We start from the raw sequence: 26,567 nt of genomic DNA, 5'->3' as shown, positions 1-26,567 counted from the left end.
TCAGGCCGCTCAGACATATCGAATAGCGCGGCCGGGTTCAGAAGGTCACAGCTTGGCTTCAAAAAGGTGGAATGGATTTAACACTTCAGGTAATAGAACTCGACAAATTTCGTCCCTGTGGCGAATAGGAGTGCAATACACAGTGCAAGTTAACACTGACCGAGGAAACATTCTTTCCTTTTTCTTCTAAAGGGAAGCTTGAAATCAACCGATTAATCTGTCCATTTTTCGTCGTTTAAGTTCTGCCACCACGTCCAATTTTTAACGGCGGGTTATGAATGACGGTCAAATGATCAGCTAATTATGAGCACATGGAGAAACAAAGAAATGAAAGCGGCTGGAAAAATGAAATCTACAGCCAGAGAGACAAGTCACATGAAACATCAAAGCTCTGAGTAATTAAAACACGAGTTGCCTTCTGATGGAGCAACAAAAGGGCTGCAAAATCTGCATGTGTCCGCTTCGTGAACTGTCTGAACGCTCGCTGCCCATGTCACTCAACTACAGGGACGCCCTGGAGCACTCAAATTAAAACTGGTCCAAGTAGTAGTACTGTTTAATTCTGCATTGTTGAGTTTGCTGACACTTACCAGAGAGAGGGTTCCGGCCCAGTACCAGCACGTTCGGTAAAGGCATCATCACCAGCTGCTCGAGGGTCTCCTGCAAAGAAATGAAAAGAAAATGTTCAGGAAGGGAGAGCGCTGGCACGATTTACACAAACCGGAACCGAGACCAAGAAACTTCATTTAAATCATCAGAGTTCTTGAGTGAAATCTCAACATAAAAAAAAACCATACAGCCTAACAAATGTGTACTGCAGCTAGGAGGGTTTTCAGAGCACATCGCCATCCGAGATGTCTTTTTTGGCACGACAGCAAGAACACAAACACAAAAACATGATCCTCGGGGTCTGCCGGTGTGAAAGCCTGCAGGTGTCGTCTGTAATGGAGAATAAGATCACCTCATAACAAAGAGAGTCAGAGTGGGTGGGGGGTCTGAAGCTTTAACGGCGCCAACATAAAAATGAACAGTATGGAACTCCTGTAGTGGACGGGAGTGACGGTGTAGTGCGTTGGTGGTCACCGAGTGTGTGAGATGATTATGATGATGATGATGATGATGCGAGTGACAGCAGTATTTATGTGGGTTAAATTCCTGGTGTGGGTTTTTGCCGTAGGGGCCCCTCCATTCACATGTCAATCATGAAAACCAAAATGAAACCATGAGCTGCAATTTTCAGCACTCATGGAGACACGTACCAAAATGTACATGTACACAGACTGACATGCGGTGTAAATGACTTGCACGTACAATTAGTCTCAATTATAAATAGAGCCTCATCTGTGCCCATTAACACGATGCAATATATACATTACATTCATAAAGAGTCATGCTGGCAGGTTGGTGGGGCAATACATTTGAAAATGCACACGACGAGTCAACAACCGGTTGACAAAATATTTAACCTTTCAAGTCAGAATAGACCAACTTCAAACCAGAGCTGTGCTGAAAAGGAAAGGCTGGTTTCTTTAAGCGGAAAAGACATGAAGGTCAGTAAACTTGAATATTTCATGTCTATCTGATGGCAGAGAGCCGCTTGAACTCATCTGACCCGATGCCAGTTACTGCTGAAGTCATGACAAAGAGGCTTATATAAGTAAAGGGTTTTGAAGACGTAACCATCTGCCCTATTCATATTGCATTACCTCATCGGGGAGGTAAAGATGGGGGGGGGGGGGCAGCGGGCAATCTGACATCAGTTGGTGGTTTTGACAAAAAAAAGAAACATATCTGTGTTGTTTTTTTTTATTCATTCTCAAAAGAATCAGAGAGGTGATGAATTCAGAACTGTAACCCAGCAGTGCTTCTACACAATCCACTCGATCCAAGCTACACCAAGAAGTGCTGCAGGGTTACGGAAAAAAAGGCAAACTGCTGCCAATGTGTAAAATAACGCTGAGCTGTTCATGTCTGAGATTTAAGGCCTTCTTTGAACGAATAAGCTTTTTTTTTTTGCAAGAAGGGTGATCGTACCTACAACTGCATGGTCAATATTAAAAATTCAAGTATACGGCAACGCAAACATTCGAAAACATTTTCTCGCTTCTTGGTTACAGTTGAAATAAAATGGCAAATTTGCACCCTTTCATCTGAGGTTTCCTTCAGTATCTCCCGTACACCTGTGTTTGTTCACGTGCCATTGTTCTCCACGTCAAGGCAAATTTATTCAGCAAAGTTGCAAACACAACTTCAGCTATATCCTCCTTATCAGAGGCTTGCAGCAGTGGAAGGCTCTGAGCCTGCGGTCGTTTAAACCTTTGTTGGCTGTTTGATTTGACGCAGAGACAGAAAATTACCGGTTCACAGAGGAAGATGCGGCTCGCGGGCTGACAGGAGACCAGCGCATCCACGCACATGTGGTCTCAAGCAGATAATAGCACCGTCTCATAGACAAGGAGCTGAGAAGAGGATGTATCGTAAAGTGTCTTTATTGTTTTTTTTATGATTATAAGAGCATCTGTGCTTCACACACAAACTGATTTTCATTTGAGGAAAACAGGTTATGACACTTTATGACACCAACTATAAGAGTCACTTTAATAGATCGATGCATTTTCACACAAACAGGCAGCTGAGGTGAAGGTCAGAGTTTGGATCGGAGTAAGGGGCAGTCATGGTTAATAGGTTAGGAGCATGGTTGCCATGGTTTCCCCTCGGTGGCGATAAGAGGACTGACCCCTGGTTGCCCCGCCTGTCTATCTCTGTCTCCACTGATGTGTGGAGCGTGCTGGGTGAGAGGTTATCGTATCTTCGAATGCTATTTTTGAGGAACCCCCCCCCCCCCCCCCCCCAAAAAAAAAAAAAGTCAAGCTATTTCCTGACCCAAAAAAAAGAAAAAGATGCAAATGACATATGCTGACGGGAAAAACGCCGACGATGCCAAGGAGTGATACTGACTACGATGATGACTAATATCAGGCGGTTCCAGGACGAAACGACCAAACAGCCGTAACGTCTGAAGACAGAGACACATCGACTCAACAAGTGTCAGACAGGGAAACCAGTGCAGCTCAGACGGCCACAGTTGGCGTCTCAGAGAAGCATTTGGTGCGCCCGACAGCCAAATCACCACGAACAACTCGTGACAGCCGCTTTGGGCAAAAATCAACCACCGGATTTTAAAAGTATCAAGACAGCAAAATGTACATCATCAAACGGAAACTGCAGAGCCCAGAGTCACTCTGTCTGAAGCTTCGGGACACTTTGGGCGGTCTCCAACATGTCAGTGTGACTCCTTTGTTGTTTCTTACAATGCAGAGAGCTCAGCTTTGGGGAGAGATGCTGCTGTGTGGAGGGTTATACACGGACTGTTTTTGATGATGAAACAATACCAGGAAAATATAGAGAAGAGAAAGTCTTCAACAGTTTGACAAAACCTCACACACACACACACACACACACACACACACACACACACACACACACACTTCTCTCTCCACCACCACCTGTCCCACTGCTGACCACTGCTCCCCGTCGGTTCGTGCTCGCACCTGTCCCTCTTCAATGGCTAGTGTGTGTTTGCTGTGTGAGCAGGACATGTCAGGCCACGCCTTGTCAAGAATTTTTATATATATATACACCGTCCAAACATAAAAGTAAGGACAACTCGGTTTATCACGAAAGCTGCACATTGCTTTTTATCTTTTCCAGAATGACTCATCGTTTACTGTGCACCACTGCAAGGCACAATTACAGGGAAGTTTATCGTCGGTGCATGACGCACGGTGTTTTGGTACTTCCCTTCCACACAAAATGATTCATTTCAACTGATTTCCTCTCTTTTCACTTAAAGAGTATACAAAGGAATGATGTACACCGTGCAGAGCAGAGCTGTGAACAGTGCTGTGCCTATTCAGTTTCCCTTCCTTTTATCCCCTTCTTTACTCAAGAGTCCAGTGAACTGCACTTTGTCTCATCTGCCTGGGTGTTAGCTCGCAGCTTTGTAGAAAAAAATTAAATAAAAACATCTCATGAGCTTTAATGTATTTTCCTCTTATCTTTAATATGTATTGTGTCCCTGACTGTATAAGAGTTCAAAGACAGACAGCAGCACTGCAGGACCGATGCAGACCACTGGAGTGATGGATGTTCAGAGCGCCAGTGTCGCTGCGTCTTTCCTGCAGGCCCCAGCACTGTCACATCCTCATCATCCCCCATCCAGTGTGCACAGACTGGTGCAGGATGTCCATATATTATCACACTACAGGGTCCCGACTGCTTTAGGAGCTGGAGATGGAAAGGACACGAGGAGGTTAGCAATAAAATCAAGAGCAACCACTTGGATGATGAATGTTCTGCTGATACAGCACCTTAAATATGTTGCAAGTAAAATGGACTACATTTTTGAGAGATGTGGGTAATAACACGCTTTGAGGATTAGCAAGAGGCTAATAACAAGGCAAAACTAGAGTAGCCTAGTACAGCGCTGAGATTAGCTGGCGAGGGGCTTAGCGCTCATACATAAAACATGACGGACACTGCAGGAGAGAGACCAGCCGCGGCGGCGATGTGCTACCAACGCTGGGAGGCTCGCACGGGAACGCACGGCTTCCCAATGCAAGAGGCGTCTCCGGTCGACGTGGCAGCCCTCAATTTTCCAACGTGTCTAATCGCGCTCATTTCACACACGAGGAACGTGAAAGTCATCTGAACCTTAAAATGTCGGGGAGGACGGAGTGAACGGACAAATGGAGGGAGACGTGGACGGAACAAGGGAGAGATGCAGCTTTGATTCCATCACTTCTCACTCCAGGCACGCAGGGCTGAGCTGCCTCCTCCTCTCCTCTCATCTCCCCCACCCCCCCCCCCCCCACACCCCGCCACCCTCGCCCCCTCCTCACTCCCTCCTATACCCCCCTACCCCCCTCCCTCTCCCTAGCCTGACACTATATTGCTGTATTATTGATTCCAGCAGGACTCGCAGCTCCTCGACACTGGCTCTTCTTCCATCCCTCAGAGATTTTTTTAGACGGACTGACAGAATGAGGTGCAGGTTTAAGACCGGCTCGTCCACAACTCCGTCCGACACGTCCCCCCAGAGCACGATGCAATTTGTTCACTCAATACATTTTGTCCGTGCACACGAGGTGTGCAAAGCGATTGTGCGTCATGTGAGCGGAGCAGTACCATCTACAAGTTGGCTCTGAATATCGATCTGCCTTCATCCTCCCTACGATGTTAGGATGTTCCTTTTGAAAGGGAATCTCTGCATCCTCAATTCAAACCCAAATATCTATAATATGATGCATTTAAGATGAAATGATTCACAACCAAAGGATTCTGAGCTCTGCATCATGCTTTATTGTCTTAAGCTTATTTGGCATCTGCTGACAATAGAGGTAATATTCTGCTGATCCACCAGGAGCTGAGTAGACGATGCACACACACACACACACACACACACACACACCTGCCTACAAGTCCTACCCATCTCTCCTCCCGAGCACAACTTCCGCTACCGGCATGGCTTTAACAAGGAACTAATTGTGCTGCTACTGCTGTGTGAGTGTGTCAGTGTGTGATTGGGTGCAAGTGTGCGTGTCCATTTGTGCGTGTGTGCACACATGCTGCCTGAACCCTAAATCACACCTACTCTGCAGACATGGGAGTGTTACCATAGAAACGAGGAGATGGGTTTATTCTCCCCATGCTCGAGAGTCTGACGCACATGTTACAGTAAATGTTCACACACACACACGTGCATGCGCACACACACACACACACGGTCCTCTGCGGACTTCTCTGCTGCTGAAAAACTGCAGCGATTATGAACTTCAAAAGGTTATTACCGCCAACAATGGGAAGGAAGATGCTTCCGCTTTCTCTCACATACACACACACACACACACACACACACACACACACACACACACACACACACACACACACACACACACACACCTCCCCATGAACTGCGTCCATACAAAGAGAGCTTTTCCTGTTGTTCAGCGCTGCAACACACCAGAACACAAAAGAGTTTTGCGCACTGCAGTTCAAGGAGCAAATCAGCATCGACCTTGTAGCTTATTGGAAACTACAATTATTACTTGAAGAGAACAGCAATGATCTGTTAGAGGGATCGTTAGCAAAAGTAACTCATCCAGAGTGTCTAATCTTTCATAGAAAGAAGATTAAAAAGAACAGCTGAAATGACAACGTCTATTCTCCTCAACTGAGAGAGTCGTTGTTTAATTCGGAGACTGGATATGAACGCATCAAACAAATATGATCATTCATCTTTCTACCTTTCTTCTTCTTTTTTTTTGTCAGTGAAGCCCTGCAGAACAACAAGAGAGAGTTAAAAAGGCATGAATTGATAACAATAATTAACACCTAAATTCTGGTCACATGCAAATTTCATTAAAAAAAAAAGAAGTGAAACAAAGCCAATGTGCAACAGCTAATTTGAACTGAAAAAAACCCAGAAATCAACAGTTGCTCTTGGTCATAAAAACTGCACTGAAAGGAAGAGCAGTCAAGAGTGTCCTGCTGGCCAGATGGACAGATCATCGCTTACATGAGGAGGAGGAGGAGGAGGAGGAGAAAACGCGCCATTAGTGCCCCGTTTCTTTTGTTCTTTGCTGTTATCTATCAGCTAGAGTGCTTTTTACAAACAGAGCCCCCGCCCGAGGCGCAGCGAGCGGACGAGCCGATCCTGCTGCTCGTCCCAAAGGTGGAGGCAGGTGGGTCGGAGGGAAGCCCGACCCCTCCGCCCTCACCCCCCCTTCCCTCCCCCATCACCCCAGAGGGCTCTGCTTCACACTGGCTGTTAAAGTTCACACAGTTTAAAATCAATGCAGTTATCTTTAATGCGTCACTTAAATGAAGCTTGATTGTTGTTGTTTTTTTTCTTAATCGGCTGTTTGCAATCCGGTTTAATTTACTGAAAGGCTTCGTAGCAGCAACATTTGCAGAGCAGTTGTGATAATTGGATTTTGCAGTGACGGTTTAAAGTCGATGTGTTGCTGCCGGATTGGATGTTTGGGAGGTTGGAGGAAAAGTAGGCTTCCTTTCTTTGACATTTTGAAATATAAAAGGTGCGACTGCTCAGTTAAGACGGTACGAACACCTTCAAAACCGTTTCGTGTTTGAATATTAGAAAAAAAATAATAATTTGACCTTTTTTCATTTATTTTTTTAAACAGAGCTGTGACTCCCGCAGATAGTTGCTCCAGTTTAGTCATGGAAAAGCAGAACCCAGTTTTCTAGCTTCCCCCTCTCCCACGTAACGCAGCAGCGCTGCTCGAGCCTAAAAATAGCTCCCTTTCAGCATATGGGAACCTATTCTACACCATATCTGCCACAAATTCCCCTTCACATGTGCTCTGCCTCACAAGGCGACATGCACAAAGAAACTGCTTGCAGACACGTGTGCGCACATACGAGAACACGGCGTTATTTTGGTTAGGCCGTGATCACTTCCCACTCAAGGCTGTGATTACATGACGTGACCGGTGAGCGGTTCTGGGTGTAAAAAGGGAACAACGCTCAACATTAACATCTTAAAAAACACCACATATGACTCTCAAGATAAGCGACTGTGTGTTTACAGTAAGTCGCTGATTAGAAAGCCAGCAGCAAGAAGTGACACTTGAATGACATTTACTAGAATGTGTCCCTTGTTTCAGATCAAGAAAAGTACAAAAGAAACATGAATGATGAAACCAGAAAAATCTGCACCACAGCAAGATGATTTTTTTTTTTTTTTTTTTTTGTAAATCAATTTCACTTGAACTGAGCGTGTTCGACCGACTCTACTTTAATCTGTTATATTCAGTTTGCGGTTGTTGCATCTGCTCAACTTAACAAGAAAAAAGTAACGACGACTACTTTTAGCAACGGTGCACAATTAAGTATATGATGACATGATAGCTCTTATTAATATAGTCAAATTTTGATTTGGGGAATCAATAATGATGTGTGGAAGTTGTCGTTTTTAAGCGGCTCTTCAATCTGTCTTTCATTAAGCAAGGATAAAGTTTTAGGAACAGAACAAGGAAATGAAGCTTAAAAGCTTGACGTTTGTGAGCCAGACAGATCGATGTGAATCACCTCTAGACTGATTTATAGTCCCCGAAGTGATGTCTGACTGCCCACTACCTGTGTGAGTGTTTATAAAAACCTAGCCAGAAAGCTAACACCGTCAGCAGGATATTCAGATGAGCTAGCATGCGAGTCTGCATGACAACACACATTTAGCCTGCGGCTGCAAGCACATGCCCTAATAAACTGATTCGCTCATGACTGATGCTGAATGGAGCAGTGGGGTATTTCAGACTTGTATAAAACAAAACAAAGAATGTATTTATACATTTTGATTTAGTTTCACTGGAAGGCAATCAATACAAAATAAAAAATAAAACACTGTCTCGATGCAAAAATCTGTAATAACAAGGATGGGAAAATATTTCTTTATTTTTGATGGAGTCAACAAGAAAAACTATTTTCCGTCGCTCCAGTCGCAGCAGACTGTATTCATGTCTGCACATGATTCATGGTGAAACTTTGTCCTGGATGCGTGTTAGTGTTTGTCTGCTACAGTAAAACATCATCTTTGTGAGGCTTTAGGTCAACAAGAAATAAAGCCGGCCTCTTGTGCGCCAATCCAACACGGGGAAGTCACCGGATTCCCGGCAGAACACTTTGAGGAAAATGGCGTATAACGCGTGATAATAGATCGTGATTCAGACAGCAGGTGAGGAGAAAAGCTTGATGTTAATAATTAAGCACATACGTTCACACAGACTGGCAAGAGTCAAGGCAGTGAACTTATCTTGAGGTTTCATGCTTGTTCAGGTTTAATGCCGGCAGACCGATAAACATCTGGATTACAAATTCCAACATTGAATGCTCATTTTAAAACAAGCGCGAAAGACAGGATGCGGGAGAAAGTGGCCAAAGGGACTGTGAAACGTCCTCTCGGTGTGCCCAAGGGGAATGAAAATATTCTCAGGCTGGTCTCTGGTCTGCAGATGATAACCAATATCACACGAAAAAGAAGGTCTGATAACCTACATTACTGGGAAATATACCAAAGAGCCTCACAGAGGTCTGGTGCCAGGCACCCTGCGTATGAATGGTGGCCTATGTTTCCCTTCAAACCGTCAAAACAGAGCTACCGGCCTTCACGCCACACCCTATACCCCATACCAAAGCAGTGGCACACAGAGGACAGAGGTGCTCTTATTTTCTAAAGTAATTTCTAACGCTTTAAGGATGGGAGCAGAGAAACACATTTCTGTGCAAATCAGCCAAACATTTATTTGATTACGTCCACCACAGTTGACACGTTTTTGTAAACAACTAAGAATCATATTTTCCCCGCTCCCATCAGTCCGACTGATCCGTTTTGACACTGAATGACGCCAGATGCTCTCCGGGCCTGATGTTTATAAACCAGGATAAAGGGATTCACTTAGCGGGCTTTGAGAAAATCCAGTAAAAGCACAAAGAATTGAGTTCGGCTGGCATCGGCTCCACGTTACAGCCCGCTTCAGGATGCCAAACCAAGGCCACTAAATTAAAAAGAGGCCCTGCATATATTTGGACTGACCACCAGAGCAATGAAACCTTCAGTGGACTCCGCTGCTCAGAAATGACTGAGTAACCAGAAAAGTCAACATCCCACAAAAACAGCAATGCAATAATTGCTAGCAGGAAAACTTCCCTTTCTCTCACTGTTCGAAAATATGTTGCAGCAATCACTGCGCCAGCTTCTGTTGAACATGAAAAACTACATTCACACGGACGAGCGCACACGTGCTTACAGTTCAGCCTCGATGTGTTCACCAGATTCTACAAATCATAGTGGAAGACCGTCTAGACGTCGACCTCCTCCTACACAATCTACTCTGGCAGAACGATGATGGAGACTTTGAACGCAGAAACTCCGACACAAACTGAGCTCAACGTGAGCCCCAGAAATGAAAACCATCATTATTGAGCTCCTTGTTGAGCGACACACTTCTCGCAGCCTCTGCACACACGCTCCTTGGATTACATCTCACACAGAGGCCACGGGGGTGAGGGAAGGGGGGGACGGGAGGGGAGGGGGGAGGGACAAAGGAAAGTCCCAGGAAGAATCCACAACTGTCTGGCTTTAATGCTATAAAACGAGGTTAATAAATTAGTTTAGTCTCGACACCAGAAGATCTTTTGTCGAGTCAGCAGAGGCTCAAATCTAATAAAGTCCTTTCCTTCCTTCCGGACGCGAAATATAAAGCTTTTACAGGAGGAGACAACACATCAGTGCACGGGTGTTTAGAAAGCATCGCTGCATTAACGTCAGATCATGAATCACCTATTGAGTTGTCTGCCTTCTGTCCAACGAGCGGACCAAACGTTTGAGATTGTTTCTAACAGATTCTGACCTGAAAAAACACTTTATCGAATTGAATTAAAAGTGCGAGTTCAAACAGTGAGATCGTTTTATCGATTCGCAGGAAGCATCCAACCGTACAAGGCTTCAACTCACTTCAAGTCTGCTCAGCAGCACAGTGAACTGAAAACCTGGTAACTCCATCAGCCTGAGACATGAATGGTACCGTCTTCATCCAAAGGTCTGCAGAAACGTGAAACCGGTAAGCGAGAAAACAATCACGGGGAACGGTGACCAGCACATAAAGCAAAAATCAAAGCCATTTTTCCATAAGGAATTCAGACAGTGACACATTTTCCGCTGTTTTGGCTCCGAAACTGTGACAGAGGTTGAAGAGCTAAATTGGGAAAACAGAGTAGGACACTCGCACATTTATAGATTAAAAAAAAAAAAAAAGAAGAAGCCATAACTCCCACAACGTTCAACAGATATGGAGGTGTTAACACCCTCGCCTAAAAGCTGACAGTCAATACTTTCATCTTTAACTCACCGTTTCATTTCCGATGCAGCGAGCTGCAGTTCAGAGCCAAAACAAGAACAACGGCTGCACGCGTGTTGTCGGGAGGCTGAACACATGCATGACGGGGCAAAACTGCACGAATTCATGCGTGTCTGCTTCGTAGTACTCGTGTTTTCGTCCGCAGCCTTATCGCCAAAGAGCGGACAGTTTGTATCATCTTACGGTTTCTCATCCTTAGAGCTCCTGCATTTTGGATCTTGGCCAACTTCAGACCAGATTTAATCTCTAAATTTGCCCTTTCGAAATGTATTTCCCTGCTACAATTATTGCACATGCCATACAGTGAAAGGCATATCTGATATAGTAAAAAGACCGATCACCAATTACCAATCAAACGTACAAAAAAGTAGCAAACAAAGTGAGTCTCACCTTAATAGGTTCTAATGACATAGTGAGTCACGCAGCCTGGCTTCAGTCTAAAATATGGATTAAAATGTCCAATTAAAACGGGCAAATGCATTTTACAAGGAACCCTTTGGTGGTCAGTTAAGTCCCTAAAAGGCCATCACGGGGCACACAGCGAGGACAACAGGCCACTATGAGGGATTAAACCTGTAGGTGGTCTCCGAGTCTGAGCCTGCAGACACCAGCGGCTGAACAATGGCGTGACGAGGAGGTCAACAGAGCGACGCTCTGACAAATAGGGAAGATTAATCAAACAACGTCGACCAACAACGGTTTCTTTGTTGGCGTACAATGTCCACCTGAAGCTAAAACCACACGGCAGTGTGTACACAAAACAAAACAACGCCCGTTCAGCCGCGTTCGTCGACCTGCTTCCATGTAATCGAGCAGGAAGTCAGAGAATCACCATGTCGAACGATCAACTAATTATTCATCCCAGAAGAGGACACGTTTTTCAGAAAAGAAGGAAGGAATTTAAATTAATAATTGGTCAAAAAAGTTGGCCATTCATCTGAATTTAATTCAGTACGTTTTTAAGACGTTATTAAATCTGCTGACCAGGTGTACGACTTTAAACGGGACTAAAAACGCAGCTAAACGTAAACGGCAAAATTCAAAGATAGACGAGATTTAAGTTTACAATCGTTAATCGCTTATTATTTTGAAAGTTGCCTCCTAAAAGAAGCCTGATATTATGGCGTTAACGAACCAAAATGCAGAACGTTAAAAATACGGGGGCTAACAGAGTTACCCATGTCGCCCCCGGGTATTGTCCTTAACCCTGCCCATCATCTCATCATCCACAGACTGTCCTGGTCACTACTTAACCCTCAGCTGACCCAAACACCGAGTCTTGTGACAGGCCGGCCATTTGAGGAGGAGTAGCGGAGCTTTTCTCGGCTTATAAATGTTGAAGTCTACACAATAGGCTGCCTGTTTAAATAAGATGACTGAGGGGTGATTAACAGGATGTTCAGAAACAAGGCAGCTAATTAATGACGTACCAAAGCAATTCACTAATTTACTAATGTCTAAATTAAAAATGGGACTTGAGACATACAGGCAGCAGATTAATAAACAATCTAAATAAATAAAAACAATATTAAGGCCTGCTGAGATTCATTCCAACAGAATTACAGAGAAAACGTCATGACGTTCAGCTGAAAGGTATCTTACCGTTTAAATGATTTATTCTCGATTTCATGCTTTAAAAAAAATGTAAAAGAATTTAAATGGAAATACTACAAATTATGTGAAAGGTTTCGTTCAACAGGCTTTGTGCAGCCACAGCCAACAACAAGATGGCTCACCGTGTTAAATCTGAAGTGTTTAAAATCGGTGTTTCTGTCAGCGCTGCTGCTCGGCCGTGATGACATTCCTGAAGTCACCGCGCTGTCGCAACAGCACACCGAGTCGCGCCAAACTCCCGGTTATCATAAACACAGATCAGACACGGTTGCAGCAGTGAATCATATTCTCTCTGGATTGTTTGGATTTGCGAAGCTTGCAGGTTTCACAATTGGCATAACGGTTGCACACGGTAAAGGACCGACTGTGGGATTTGAAGCAATGCTGCGTGAGAACGAAAACATGATGAAGGCAAAGAACTGCACAACTGTAACGGCGTCCTGCCACGGCTTCTCGTTTGTGTGGAGACTCGGACCGTTCACGCAGCCAGGCTTCGGTTTCGCTATTTGAAGCCCGAGGTGCATTTGCAAGGGGTCAGTTAGAGTTCAGGATCTCAAGTCATACCAAAAAAAAACTGCATCTAAAATGTATGCAGGTGGATTCATATATCCACATCAAAATGAAACTGATACTCTGTATTACCACCATCTTTCATGTTTGAAATCATCTGTGAGAAATTATGAGCACTGATAAGAAGGAAAAAAAAAAAGAAGTACAATTTTACACTCAGCCACAGAGACAGATGGATGATAGAAGACTATTTGGCATCCGGCCTCCACTACGGGCTGCAAATCAAGTTGTTTAAGACACAGGCGAATCACCCACGTGGTGTCCGATATGTGCAAAGCGGTCCGGAGAAGATCAAGATCGATTATGTGCGAATGTATCAGCGCGATGTTAACCTGCGTTCACAGCTTTCCAGTTGTGATCGGTGCACCGAACATGCCTGGAAGCGCTGCGTGTGCGTGTGGCTGCTTTCTTTCTGATTATCTCGACATCAAGGAACCCCTCCTCTCATCTTTCCTCTGCTGCTGCTACTTAGCTCATTATATGAACGGGAAGTTTTAATTATTTCCTTCTGGTCCAAGTAGTCATCAACCGTGGCGAGAACAGGAAGCGACATGTTTCAGGGCCTGATGAGATGATAACGTGCTCGGCTGTAAACACGGACTGAACACGAGATTAAACTTCGCCACGTGTGCGCTTATATCACCTTCACATCTCGGACCGACGCTTGTCGGCATACGGGGAGTTCTGTGTGCTCTGTCTGGGACAAACTGAGTCCAGAACAGGATGTCAAGCCGGCACATTCATAGTTTTGAGATAAAAAAAAAAAAAAAAAGAAGGAACCAAATGAATCAATAAATAAATAGGAAACATTCATCAGAGGAGGAAGAAGATGTATAACCACATCAGTGTGTTCTACATTCCTGATGTCTCTTTGTATTTACTGCACCTTATTTGATGTCTGCATGGGGGTCATGTTACCATGTTACCACATCACGCACACGCACACATGCACGCACATCTCTGTTTATACAGCTCGGTGTTTATGTGGCATGGGCTTGTGCGAGTTAAAGCCAATTCTGATTATATTTTTAAACTGTAATTTCGGTGGTAAAAACCCGTCATTTGAATGAGTACCACCCCTACAGAGGCAGAAGAGAACATGGGAACAGTTTAGGACCGCAGCTACGTCCTAACCTTCACCTCAACGTGGACACTGTTCACTTATGATCGAGCAAAAAAAAAAAAGAATGAAAAAAAGAAGAGAAATCTGACCTGATAGTAGGCTTTAATCTGCCTGGTGAGAATAGAAAGGTTCTGGATGCGCAGTGTCGGGTCATTGTTCACTTTCTTGTTGGTCCGCTGCACGGTGGCCTTCGGATTTCTGCAGGGGAAAATTAAATATTTAATAATCATCACATTTTAAAATCATCGTTTACAGGAGTGTGTCACTGGATTGTTTGAAATACCGACGGCATGTTTCAGTTTGACACCATGTTGCTGTGTGTGATGGAGCCGGTGTGTGTTGAGCCAGAAACATTCGCACCACAGTGACAGCAGACTCCTGTTAAAGGAGGCCCAGTGACATCGACGTGCCAAAGGAACCACAGACACATTAGAAGACAAATAAAAATGACGCCCTTTCGATCTGTTGGCACCAGGAACGTCTCCAGCCTTCAAATTAAATTTATTGCCGACATAAACAAAATTGAAATGCCTCCACGCGGCGTTTACTTTTTAAGGCAACAACGAGGTAGCGTACCGTTTGTCTGCCCTCATCTGTCTCAATTAAATAGAAGAAGTACCTCCTTAGTGCTATCTGCGTCTTTATGCGGCTGAGAGTCGCCCGTGGGATGTTGAAAAGGAGCGTGCACGACCACTGACGTTATCACGGGTGTCAACATGTTTCAGTGAGCCTCCGAAATTCCTCACGCTCTCAGAGCACCGCCTCTTCAACAGCTCAACAATGAACCATCTGCATATCTGGGAATTACCTTCAGAATACCAAACCTCATCTCACCTCATTCCTTCTTCAAACTATTTGGTAGATCATTTGAGTAGTTTGTCTCTGTGCCCGTCTGTGGAATGTTTGACATGCCGGCTATCTGTCAGTACGACGCATCGTTTAACAGCTGATCACTTTCCTATGTTTCGCCTGTGAAGTTCAGCGACGGCACGACTAATGATCGATGAAAAGCTTGTTGAAATGGCAAGTTAAAGGTTAAACGCACTGATGCTATGCAAGACCTGTGGACCTAATGTGATATCTGCGGATCCCCTGGGGGGAATTCCAGCTTCCTAGACTCACAGAAGCGAAGCGGCGACAAGGCAGCAACCTTAGAGCAGAACTTCACCGAGCAGCAGAGGAGCCCTTTGCTGTCATACTTTACACCTATACCTATGCATCTGTGTGCGTTTTATGTTTACAATACAGTCAACTCTTTTCAATTCAATTGTTCTGGTTTGAACATTTTCCTGTGTTGACCGAGACTGCGGCAGCTCAACTGTGAGAAAGCCTCAATGAAGAACTTTAAACTCTGTTTATTTGGCAGCTGAATTCTTTTTTTTTTTTTAATCTCATTTGACTAGATTTCTAAACATTGGCAGCACATAATTAATGTCCTTCAGCAAAACCCACCAGTAGTTTTCTAATCTCCCACTCAATGCCCCGACAAATGTTTGCCAATTTTTCTCATGTATTAGAGATGATTACAGATTTCTGCTGTTTGTGTACATGTGACGTTTCCCAGCTACCACAACTGACAACAATACAACAGTGTGCGGGGCCGGCTGTCTCCTCAGCTGACGTGAATAAAGAAATATCTAACAATTAGCAGTATTAACGTTACAGCTCAGTAAACACGAGGAGCATCACCACACCCAAAGCCAGAAAGTCTTACAGCCATGTTCAAAGGAAACACAATTGTGAATGAATTAATGATTAAATAATAAAGATATCAATAGAAACAACACTTTTATCTATTCTAATATATTGTTACAGAATTGAAATGTGCATTTCACTGTTCAGAGACAAATGCAACTTTATAGTAATTTGCTCGGGAACAGCACATTTTCACAATCCGTGTCATTTTTTTTTTTTTTTTTTTTTAGCTTCAAAGCAAAATCCATCAAACCCTAAAAATCATATTTCTGCAATTAATTACAGATATTTGACCTGTGATCGTCGAGGAAAACAACACTTCATATTTTCACAGCCTTCCATCGGCAATGTCAAAGCGCAGCTCAATGGTTTCATGATACACACTCCGGACTTCAGAGCGTGTACATCCAGTGACCTATATAAGAGGGTCAACAAGACCTGAGGAGGAGGGGAGGGGAGGGGGAAGGGGCTTATGAATGCATGCATGCAGTGTGTAGCGCATCATATCACGCATGTGTGTGCATGCCTGTATCTGCATTCTTGAAATGGAGAACAGCGCAGCCATGTCTGTGTATGCAGCTAAATAATCGTGAAATTACACAAGAGGCGGGATATAATCTCCCCCCCCCCCCCCCCCCCCCCCGGAAAGACGAGGTCAAAGGTGAGCGATGTATTTTGCTTCAATGACGTTCAGCTCGCAGTCAAAGGGGACTTCTGGTTGAATGGTTGCATCCTCCTAATCACTTTACAATCCTGCTGCTCTGTTTCTACGGACAGTGATTTAATAAACAGTAAACAATATAACAATATGTCTATTTCACGTAAATCAAGCCGTACCAAGAGGAAGATACACATGCAGAGTTCCCAACCGTCATTTTAGCTTTACTCTAAAAATCCACAATTGAATAAAGCACAATAGATATTGTTATGCAAAGAAAATAGAGAAAATTCCTGGTTTTAAATGAAAAAGCTCGTCTGTTAGGTCAACTGGCTGCAGTGTGGATGTGTTAATTAGCCTTTTGATCAGCCTCCACCCTGAGACACACACACACACACACACACACACACACACACACACACACACACGTGCTAATCAGGCGGACATAGAGCTCTTTTTTTTTTTTTAATACTGGTCTAAATGAACAGTCATGTGACCACCCCATCTCCCCCTGGCGCGCACGCACACACACGCACACACACACACACACACACACCCATTCGAGGTCCACAGTAGGGGGTCTATTTAACACATTAATTAAAGAGGGCTGTAATCCTGTCAGGGCGAGGAGGGTGGTGGGAGAGAAAAAAAAAAAAAAAAAAAAAAGAAGCAAGAAAAGAGTTTCCCATTCACACATTCGTCCAGCGTCATCATCACAGTCAGCGGAGAACATGGCGGCCACAACAACAACGCCACACGATGCAGCCATCTCTGACGCCACACGTACAAGCGGGGAAGGGCCGACACCCCTGAGGATCAGCAGGCGAATAAATACAGCGACTTAAAACAGCAACAGTAGTCCTCCACCCCCACCCCCCACCCCGACCCCACCCCCCTGCTGATACAGTAAACCTAAGACTTCAAATAGACAAATAGATTAGCGATAGACAGGTAAAGCCAGCTCAACAGCCAACAGGACAGACAACTAGTCAGCAAGTCGGCCAGACGGCCAGTCAATAAGCCGGTCCATCGGTGCCGTCGATCGGCGCTGCGGCCCGATGTACAGCCGGGGGCCACTGGGCTTTCTCCTCTCATCGGCTGCCTTTGATTGGCTGGATAGGTTAGGGAGCAGTGCTAACCTATATATGACAGGCTACATTACAGTCAGCGTGGGTAGCCAGGCACATGCCCACACACACACACACACACACACACACACACACAAACACACACACACACACACACACACACACACACAAACACACACACAGAGAGAAATGCAGCAAGCAGGCTAAATGCACACGCACAAAGAGAAGAAGGCAGGCTGCATTTGGCCACGTGTTGGAGATAGAGCTTATGAGCGGTACTGTCCAAACACAGCGGGGGAGTGTGTGTTTGTGCCTCCATGTGAGAGAGGGAACACAAACACACAGGAGGCGCACACAGTAGGAGGAAAGAAATCTGCGGTATGAGCGCTTATTAGCAGGTTACCAGCTCAGTTCAGGTTAAATCTAAGTCCGATTTACAAATTAAAACCGACACGCAGCGGCAGTATTTATGAGTCATGACCCGAGCGTGGGAATACTTTCAGAACATTTTATATGCGTTGTAGAAACACAAACAAGGTTGTTTTTTTTGTTAGTGAAGTTTCCGATTAGCTGGTAGGACAACTGGAATTATATAGAGAACTATTGGTGTGCCGAGTAGTCTCATTGCACGCTAACTAGACAGCTGCTTTAATCCCGTTATACTGGAGCGAACGTCAACACACTGACCGAAAAAAAAAAAAAAAATATACAGAAAAGCAGAAACGGGAGCTAAAAAGTATCTTTACAAATTCGATTAGTCTCAAACTAATGAAGAACCGACCAGTGACCTCAGGGCTTCACATGTCACCGCACCGTCCTTTATACTTCCACATTAGGGCAGTAAATGCAGATTATATTATTACAGACCATTAAAAAAAAAAAAAAAAAAAAAGATATGCTTGTAATAGCATCAACTGCAACTCTTAGATTCCCCCCCCCCACCCCTCAACCATCTCCCCCCTTTTCTCATGGGAACTCCACCACATAAACAGCCCAGTGAGGATGTGACCATCGGTATTTGGCTCTCATCACCCTGTTTCCTTGACTTGGCTTTTCGCGGCTCTACTCTTTGTCTTTCTGTTTCCACGGGGCCTCTTCTCATTCCTCTCCTCTGCCTATAAACTCATTCCTGCCAAGCTGGAAGTGATCTGAGTATTTTACAAGCACTTCAACACAAAAAATGTTGTGTCTCACAGGCCAAAAGCGGAGCGCACAACTCCTTCGGTGCGCCATCATGCTTCACTCACTAATCTGCTGCTCCGAGCTCCTCTTTGGAACAAATATTGCACCCGGTCAACGATTATTTCTACGTTGCTGTTAATTCCCAGTGTTAAGCTGCTGGTCATGAAACTCAAGACTTCCTGCAGATGTTTCACGGCAGAAATCTTCCAGGGGGACAGATGGGATTTTTTTGTCACCCGAGCCACTCAAGGACTAGAAATGTGAAACAGGTGGAGGAAGTGTTGCGTTTACATGAAACATCAGCAGCAGCAAATTAACCCAGGAAATGGAAGCAGATACGTTTCAATCACATATAAAGCAGGTCTAAATGGAAATTTGAAATGAAGGTAAATAAATGAATGAATACCAGTGCATCCAAAAATACAATGCTAAATTGTGAAAAGCTGTGATTCATTTATAGTCAAATGAAAGCACAATCGACAGTTTAATTTTCTGAAATTCACAGAAATATGAGGATGCATTGGCTTCAAGTGTCAACAAAACTTCAAATCAGATTTTTTTTTTTTTTTTTTTGCATTGCTAGAACTGAGAAACTAAGAGAAAATGTGCAGCTAAACTCCCCCAGCGGCCCCCGTGGAGTAAAACGTGCCCTTGGTTCCGAGCGCCCCACATTAACACAGCCTTGTTAAAGTTTTGTCCTCTCAAGGTCACAGCTGCCGTTTCCTGCCTCGCATGATACGCATCTTCCTGCGCGAGAGACGCAGAGGGAATGGCGCGGCACGAAGATGATTACGAGTGCGGCGAGATTAATGTCCAACTTTACGCTCAACCCTCTCCCCCCCCCCCCCCTCTCCCCCCTCCTCCTACTCTCCCCAGTCTGGGCAGAAGCAGTGGGGGAAGCGCACAGACTGACTGACACCCCAGCAGCAGATCTGCCTGCCTCCACTCTCGTCTCCAGCTGGAATCCAAAAAATGTCTGCTGTAACTCGCCTCGGAGAAAGCCAACAAAGGCTTAAACATGCTGCTCAAAAAAAAAAAAAAAAAAAAAAAAAACAACAGCAGAAAGAAAGGAGAGCGAGAGGAGCCGAGGTGAGGCGTGGACAGAAATGATGAAGACACCAGCAGGAGGAAGGATGCGGTGGGCGGTGGGAAATGATGATAGAATGAAGGAGACGAATGAGTTGATGGAGGCAAGGGAGAAAATAAGATGATTCAATCTGGGGCAGCAGCTAAAAATTATAATACTATAATTTATTTAGAAATCAAAATTAGAATTTTCATTATGAATGAATCTACTGATTATTTTCTACATTAATTGCTTAAGAAATTCCACTAACATGACAAAGAAAAGGAACTAATCCTCACATTTAAGAAGCGAGGCCGCCGATTTTTTTTTTTTTTGCTTGAAAAATTCTTCAAACAATTAATTTATGACAGATTATCCTTGTTCCAATCAAAGCTCCTGTCCAATCTGATGAATGAAACAAGGGAGCAAACCAGCAAAGGAAGAAATATCATCTTCAAAAGACCATTTGTGAACATTGTTGGAAATGTTCAATGTTCATCAAGTCTCATCAGTGATGATTGAAATTCGGAAATATGTGAATCTCCTTTGTTTTTTTTTTTACCCATTTTCTTCAAAATGACATATTAATGATCTTTCATAAATCCCATTAAGAAGCCTCACGTCTTATGGTTAATTAGACCTAAAAGGGCCATGTAAAAAAGATGTCTTAAAATGTTCATTTCGACATCAAACCATCTCCAACACACAGGAGCTTGATACAGTTTAAAAGCAGTACATCATTATGAACGGAATGATGAAATGAAAGGTAGAGACACTTTGACACATATGTTTCTTTGTATGAGGATTTTTGATTTTTTTTTTTTTCTTCCCGATGCTACATTAAACTCTGCCAGATGGCTGTCTAACCTCTGAATATTCTACCGGAGAAACAAAAGGCTCACCAAAGCAAAGTAGAAGCATAATGTAATCTCCATATGGTGCCATAAAAATGACTTGGAGAATGAAATGAAGCCAGTTGACAGCCAACATTAAGCAGTCCAGGACTTAAACTAACACGCGTCATTTAGTGCCGCCCCCCCCCCCCCCCCCCTCGAAAACTCTTCCACAAGCACATCTGTCAAGGTTCTGAGTGTTTGACGTGCTGAAAAGCCAATTCTGTCATTGAAAGATGCCGGCCGCGGACAGGACGGCACGACCTGTCGTCTGGAGTTATGCTGAAACGTAGCCACGAGAGAAAGAGGCTTTTAAATGTGCCCTCAATATGAACCGATCCGTAGGTTTCACCTCGCCTGCATGGCGTCTGCGGCCAAAACACGCAGCTGAAAACCGTCGATAGGTGGCAGTTCGGTTCACTTCATGCGCGCTCTCATTCGCAGCGTGTGCAGCCGTCAGATCTACAGACATGCACGGATCTGTCTGGATATTCACGCCAACAGAAACATGAACCGGTAGAACGCGTGTAGCCGCATTCTTCCTCCAAAATGCTTTAATACTCCACGCTTTCTTCAGGACTAATTTTCAGGATTAAAATTGGGTTGCACAACTTTTCATTGTGTAAAAAAAAAAAAAAAAAAAAAAGTTCTTAAAGACAACGCGACCCAATGTGCCCGTCTACCTCGGTCGCATAACTCCGTCCCCCGGCGGGCTGTTGGAGGACGGACTGACCGGTTGACGGTTAACGGGCCAACGGGAGACACCACGGGTCTGAACAATTGGCAGGAGAGCGGAGAATTCGACCGGACAGTTGTCACTCTGACAAAAATTTAATTGGTGCCTTCTTGCTGGGCGGGGAAGCTAATTGGTTTGACAGCACTACGGAGGCCGTCTAATTGGCTGGGTAATGTCAGTCACACGAGGGGCAGGGGGAGGGGGAGGGGTCACGGTGCCATCTGGTTGTCTGTCCAAACCGTTAGATAATCCTGGTCTCTCTCTCGCTCTCTCTCTGATGACAACTGCTGCCAGCCGCTCGGCCACGTCTCTCTCTCTCCCGGAGAGCTGGATAGAGACGTTCACACGGCAGCACCGAGGCTTATCCTCCAACAACTGATACCGCAGAGAAAAGCTCCAGTTTCTTTAGCTGCAAGTGAGACCATATATGAGATGTATACGTGAGATATATATATATATGTGTGTTTTACAGTCAAATTATAACACTACTACGTTTAGCACATAGCTGAATGTTTCCATCTACTAATAGATGTATACAATCTTTGTAGTTTTGTTTTCAACTCGAGAGAACATTTCCTTTAAACTTTCTAACGCAGTATTATGTGTGGCGTTTTTTTTTGGAGGCAAACACCAGCGGACTTGTTGTTTTTTTTTAGCACGACTGGATCAACCGCGAGCAGAACACCTCCAACTAACACTTTCTACACTATATTGTAAGGTGTCGGAACGGATGGGGGGGGTGAGGAGAAAACTAAAATGCGTACAAGTGAGACAAAGAGCGATTTTGTGGGAGCCAAACAAATACAGTCGCTGTTCGTTATCGCCTGCGGCCCTTCAAAAGAGGTTGGGGAAACTCACCTGTGGTTTCGAAGCTACTTTTAATAAGAGAGAGGGGGAGGAGGAGGAGGAGGGAGGAGAGAGGGGGGGGAGGGGCGTTTACTCCACACCGATGTCCCATTTCAACTACCGTAGTTTTCAGACTATAAGGCGCATTAAGCAAAACAACACAGTCCGGTAAATCAAACTTTATTCAACTCAGTTGTAACAACAAATACCGGTACAGAAAAATACACTCACTTATCGATTCATTCCTCTTCCACAAAATCCATCGATGTTGAATTCTTTGGCGGCTGCTCTATTCCCATGTTCCGCTGCGCAGCTAATTGCTTGGGAGTTTGAAACCCGCTTCGTAAGCATGCCTCTTAACAGGTGCCATTTTTGGAGTCCTTTTACATACACACAAATGTACTGCAATATAATGTTGAAGCACAGTAAGTATTATGTATAAAAAGCGGAGGGGGTAAGCGTACTAAATACTGTTCTCTGATTGGTTTATTGTGGCTAACGCATACTCCGGGCGCGGGCTGCCTCACATGAATGCACTTTTAGTTTAGACATTTACATTCCTGTTACCCGGGCCGATCAGGTCGCGACTCGGCGTACCGTAATGCTCCGAATACCCATTGAGCGGAGCGGCTTCGTTGCCTTACCAAAGTCGTACTTACACATTTCGACAGATTTTTGAGCGCATTGTACCACATAAAAATCGATCAATAAGCACAACAAGTAACCATACGTAAAGTGCGCTGGATTATAAGGCGCACTGTCAATTTTTTGAGAAAATTTAAGGATTTTAAGTACGCCTTATAGTCCGAAAAATACGGTAGATACATTTTTTTTTAAATACAAAAAAAAAACAACAACAAAAAAAAACATTCATCTTTGATCAATGCAATTGTCCGGAAGTCTGCAGCGGCAGCTGCAGAGGGTAGATGTACAACTGTGACACGCATTTTTACTACCATGATATTCCAGTTTAGCCGAGACTCGTGGAGTTTAAACGCACAGAGGCAGACAAAGAGCAGCCTCACCAACATCACATCTGACCAGTACTGTAGCCCTTTTGTGTGGGAGGGCGGCTGGGGCAAGATGACTACCAACAGCTGCCTCAGTCCAAAACCAAATGCACAGAAAGAAAAAAAAAAAACACACGCTCACGCAGACACACACACACACACACACATAAACATAAACACACAGGGCTGTGTGTGTGACTGGCAATCCCCGACATCCTGTCAGGCGATCACCAAGCCAGTCACCGTTCATTTTAGCTCAGAGCTGGCTGTTCTCTCTCGTAGCGTTCAACCAGCCATAAAAAGACATTCACATCCAGCTCTTTCCATTTATTTGCAGACAGAAATCCCACCGAGTGCCTGGACAAACATCTTCGTCCTAATGTGTGCAGCTGAGGAGTTGCCGTGCGGCACGTCAAACCGGGGCTTTAATTAGTCTTCTCCACACACTTGCTGTGTCTTTGGGTATCTCCCCCCCCCCCCCCTCGAGTCGAAAGTGTTTTTTAATCTTTGGTATTTGGCATATCATTTTCTGCATCACTCACTCCTCTTCTCTCCCTCCCTATCCACATCCTTTCCGGTTTCTTTCCACTACACAAGGTCCCACAGGGGGAAAAAACGCTCTGAAAATACCGCCGACTTGTTCACTATTTTGAGGAGGCCGCGTGTGGAAACGGAAAAAGACGGCCCCGGCCCAAATGAACCCAGAACAGCCTTCCTTAAACACCTTCCTGTTTCGATACCTCTGCGTCGTGAGCTGGAGGAGGTAAACAAGCAGGAGAAAGGGGTGTGGAGGCGGTTGTTTGAACCCGAAGCTATAGGCGGCTTCGTTAGACTGACAGGTCGAGGACAGTAGAAGAAGGCAGGGCGAAGAAGAAGAGAATCACCATCCAGAGACAGGAAACAGCCAGTGGGGTTAATCAGTTCCTCGTGTGACGCAGCTACAGCTCAATCCCTCTAAAACAACCCACACTGGTTACCACATTCAAATCTGAAATGCAAAGAAGCATTTGGGTGGAGGATTTGGATTTTTTTTTTCTTCTTCTTCTTTCTTTTATCAGTACAATTCTGACAATCTAACCGTTGGGATACGAGACACTGATGTGAGGTGACGTGATCATTTATCTTCCGAGAGTGCAACACATAATCTCTCGAGAAGCGCAAATCAATTCCAGCGGGAGGCGCCTGGGTTGAACGCTCCTCACACAGGCGAGTAAATGCTGACAGTGTAGAGCGGAGCATTAGCGGAAAATGTGAAAAATTGTCCCGCTAGCGGGAAGTAGCAGCCTGGAGTCAGACAAAGGAGTGGAAAGCCGTCTCCTGGCATGATGCGCATGCACTAGTAGGTGACTGGAAAGATGAGACGGATTTAACACACACTGCCTCTGCTTCCTCCTGTACACAACCCGTCTAACTCTACCAAAGCATCTACTTCCCTTTTAATTGAATAAAAAAAACAAACAAAAAAAAGGTGCATCTGTGCGGCGCCGCTGTGTAATCTACATCCTGACTCTGCTGCAACCAGCGTGCCTCTGCTTAAGGCGACTATTTCCAGTTTAATCTACAGCACAGCAGGAAACGTGCTGCAGCTTCCAGGGGCGGGGTGGGGTGTCTTCCAGCCTGCTGCAGATGACGGTGTGTGTGTGTGCAGATGACGGTGTGTGTGCAGTGTGACCGCACTAAAAAAAAAAAATAAATAAATAACAAAATAACCGGAGCAACTGGAGGTTGTGGAGCAGCACGCTGCACCCGTGCACCAAGGATTGATGGTGGACTCTGACAATAACTGTCTGCAAAGACTTCTGACAGTGCAGCCCTGTCATTGCCCCCAATACAGGGTCCCTTTGTGTGCAGCCTACATTCACTTCAGCAGACAATTCCAAGTGCTGGACAGAGGCTGCAGCGGCTTCATTTACTCCTGAGGGGATGACCCCACCGAGAGCCCCCCCCCCCCCCCCCCCCCACACACACACACACCCCCGTATCATTTCAACCCTCCTCCACACCTATGGAGCCTATATTACGAAGCAAACTGCATATATGACCGTCTAACTAGTGTAAACGGATGCTATATCTTATACATTTAGAAGGTTTCACCTGCCTTTTATCTGGCTGCAACGCTGCCCGACGCAGGAAACACATATTTCTGAATGCGTGTCTAGATTACTTACATCTCCAGCATGATCTCGTTCAGGTAAATCCCGTCCACGAGTTCAATATATTCCGCTAACTGGGTGCCGTCGGTCACCGTCGGCTGGCCCACCGTCTTCACCTGAAAACAAAAACAATGCAAATAGGTGTTAAGAGAATCAATAAACACTAAAGAAAACGCAAGAGGTGATTAATTAGGGGAGCTCGAGTCCCACGTGAATGATTAATTAGGGAGCTTACCCAGCAGACCAGAGGCGTGAGCATGAACTGCTCCAGCACAGGCGTGAAAACCTCGCTTTCCATATTTTTTTTTTTTTTTTTCCTGGCGCCGTTTATTTCCGCAGATATGGGAAAAAACAAAAAAAAGAGAGTATTTGCACTCCGAGGGAGAAATATCTGTTTGTTCAGACTCCACTCATGTAGTTAATTCAATTAAATCGACGCTCATTTTGGCTAAAGGCCACTGAAAGGGGTTTCTTGGAGGAAGGAAGAAGAAGAAGAAAAAAAAAAAAAAGGAAAAAAAAAAAAAGGTTAATCCACAATCTTCTCGACACGACCCAGATGTTGCAGATGCCAACGACCGGGGCTCGGCTACCTCATGGGGAGGGCACGGAGTCACATTTTTTGTTTATAAATAATAATAATAATTAAAAAAAAATAAACCTCAGTTAAAGGTTTTCTCTGTCTATCTACAAACGCGTTAAAAAGGTAAGACTACATGAGACCTGAGCCAGGTATGGGTTAACGCTGAAGGAGCGAAGATTTCAGAGGAGAGGACTCTCACCAAAATATAACCTCCGACGCGCCTAAATCAAAGGAAAAAATATCCAGCGTGTGCGGCGGCGGGGAGCGGGGGGAACAAAAACAAAACAACAACAACAACAAAAAATCCAGAGGTTTCAGCTCCTGCTTTTGAAATGCTCGGTTTCCTCCTCTTATTTATGGGGGAGTCATTCCTGAGCCGGCGACTCCTCTTCCTCCTCCCGTCTGCCTGCGTTCAA

The 26,567-nt window shown here is 44.7% G+C and overlaps 1 protein-coding gene across 6 annotated transcripts in view; it reads right to left on the bottom strand.

Moving 5' to 3' along the window:
- ccdc88ab (coiled-coil domain containing 88Ab) overlaps positions 1–26,567 on the bottom strand; it is a 64,870-nt gene extending 38,303 nt beyond the window's left edge. For all 6 annotated transcript variants that reach the window (XR_011177999.1, XR_011178000.1, XM_069144350.1 and 3 more), the window contains exons 1-4: positions 25,807–26,567; positions 25,587–25,687; positions 14,334–14,442; positions 591–660 (exon numbers count right to left, since the gene is read on the bottom strand). Coding sequence is in view for 4 of the 6 variants with exons in the window: in XM_069144350.1 (XP_069000451.1) it covers positions 591–660; positions 14,334–14,442; positions 25,587–25,687; positions 25,807–25,869 (343 nt within the window). In the remaining 2 variants the exon portion in view is untranslated. The remainder of the gene's footprint in view (positions 1–590; positions 661–14,333; positions 14,443–25,586; positions 25,688–25,806) is intronic.

Source organism: Embiotoca jacksoni, unplaced genomic scaffold (genome assembly GCF_022577435.1).
Source record: "Embiotoca jacksoni isolate LCO1_2020_lvr unplaced genomic scaffold, fEmbJac1.0.p SCAF_12, whole genome shotgun sequence".
Lineage (NCBI taxonomy): Eukaryota > Metazoa > Chordata > Actinopteri > Embiotocidae > Embiotoca > Embiotoca jacksoni.
Note: the sequence above shows the minus strand (reverse complement) of the source record. Positions and strands in the feature narration are given on the sequence as shown.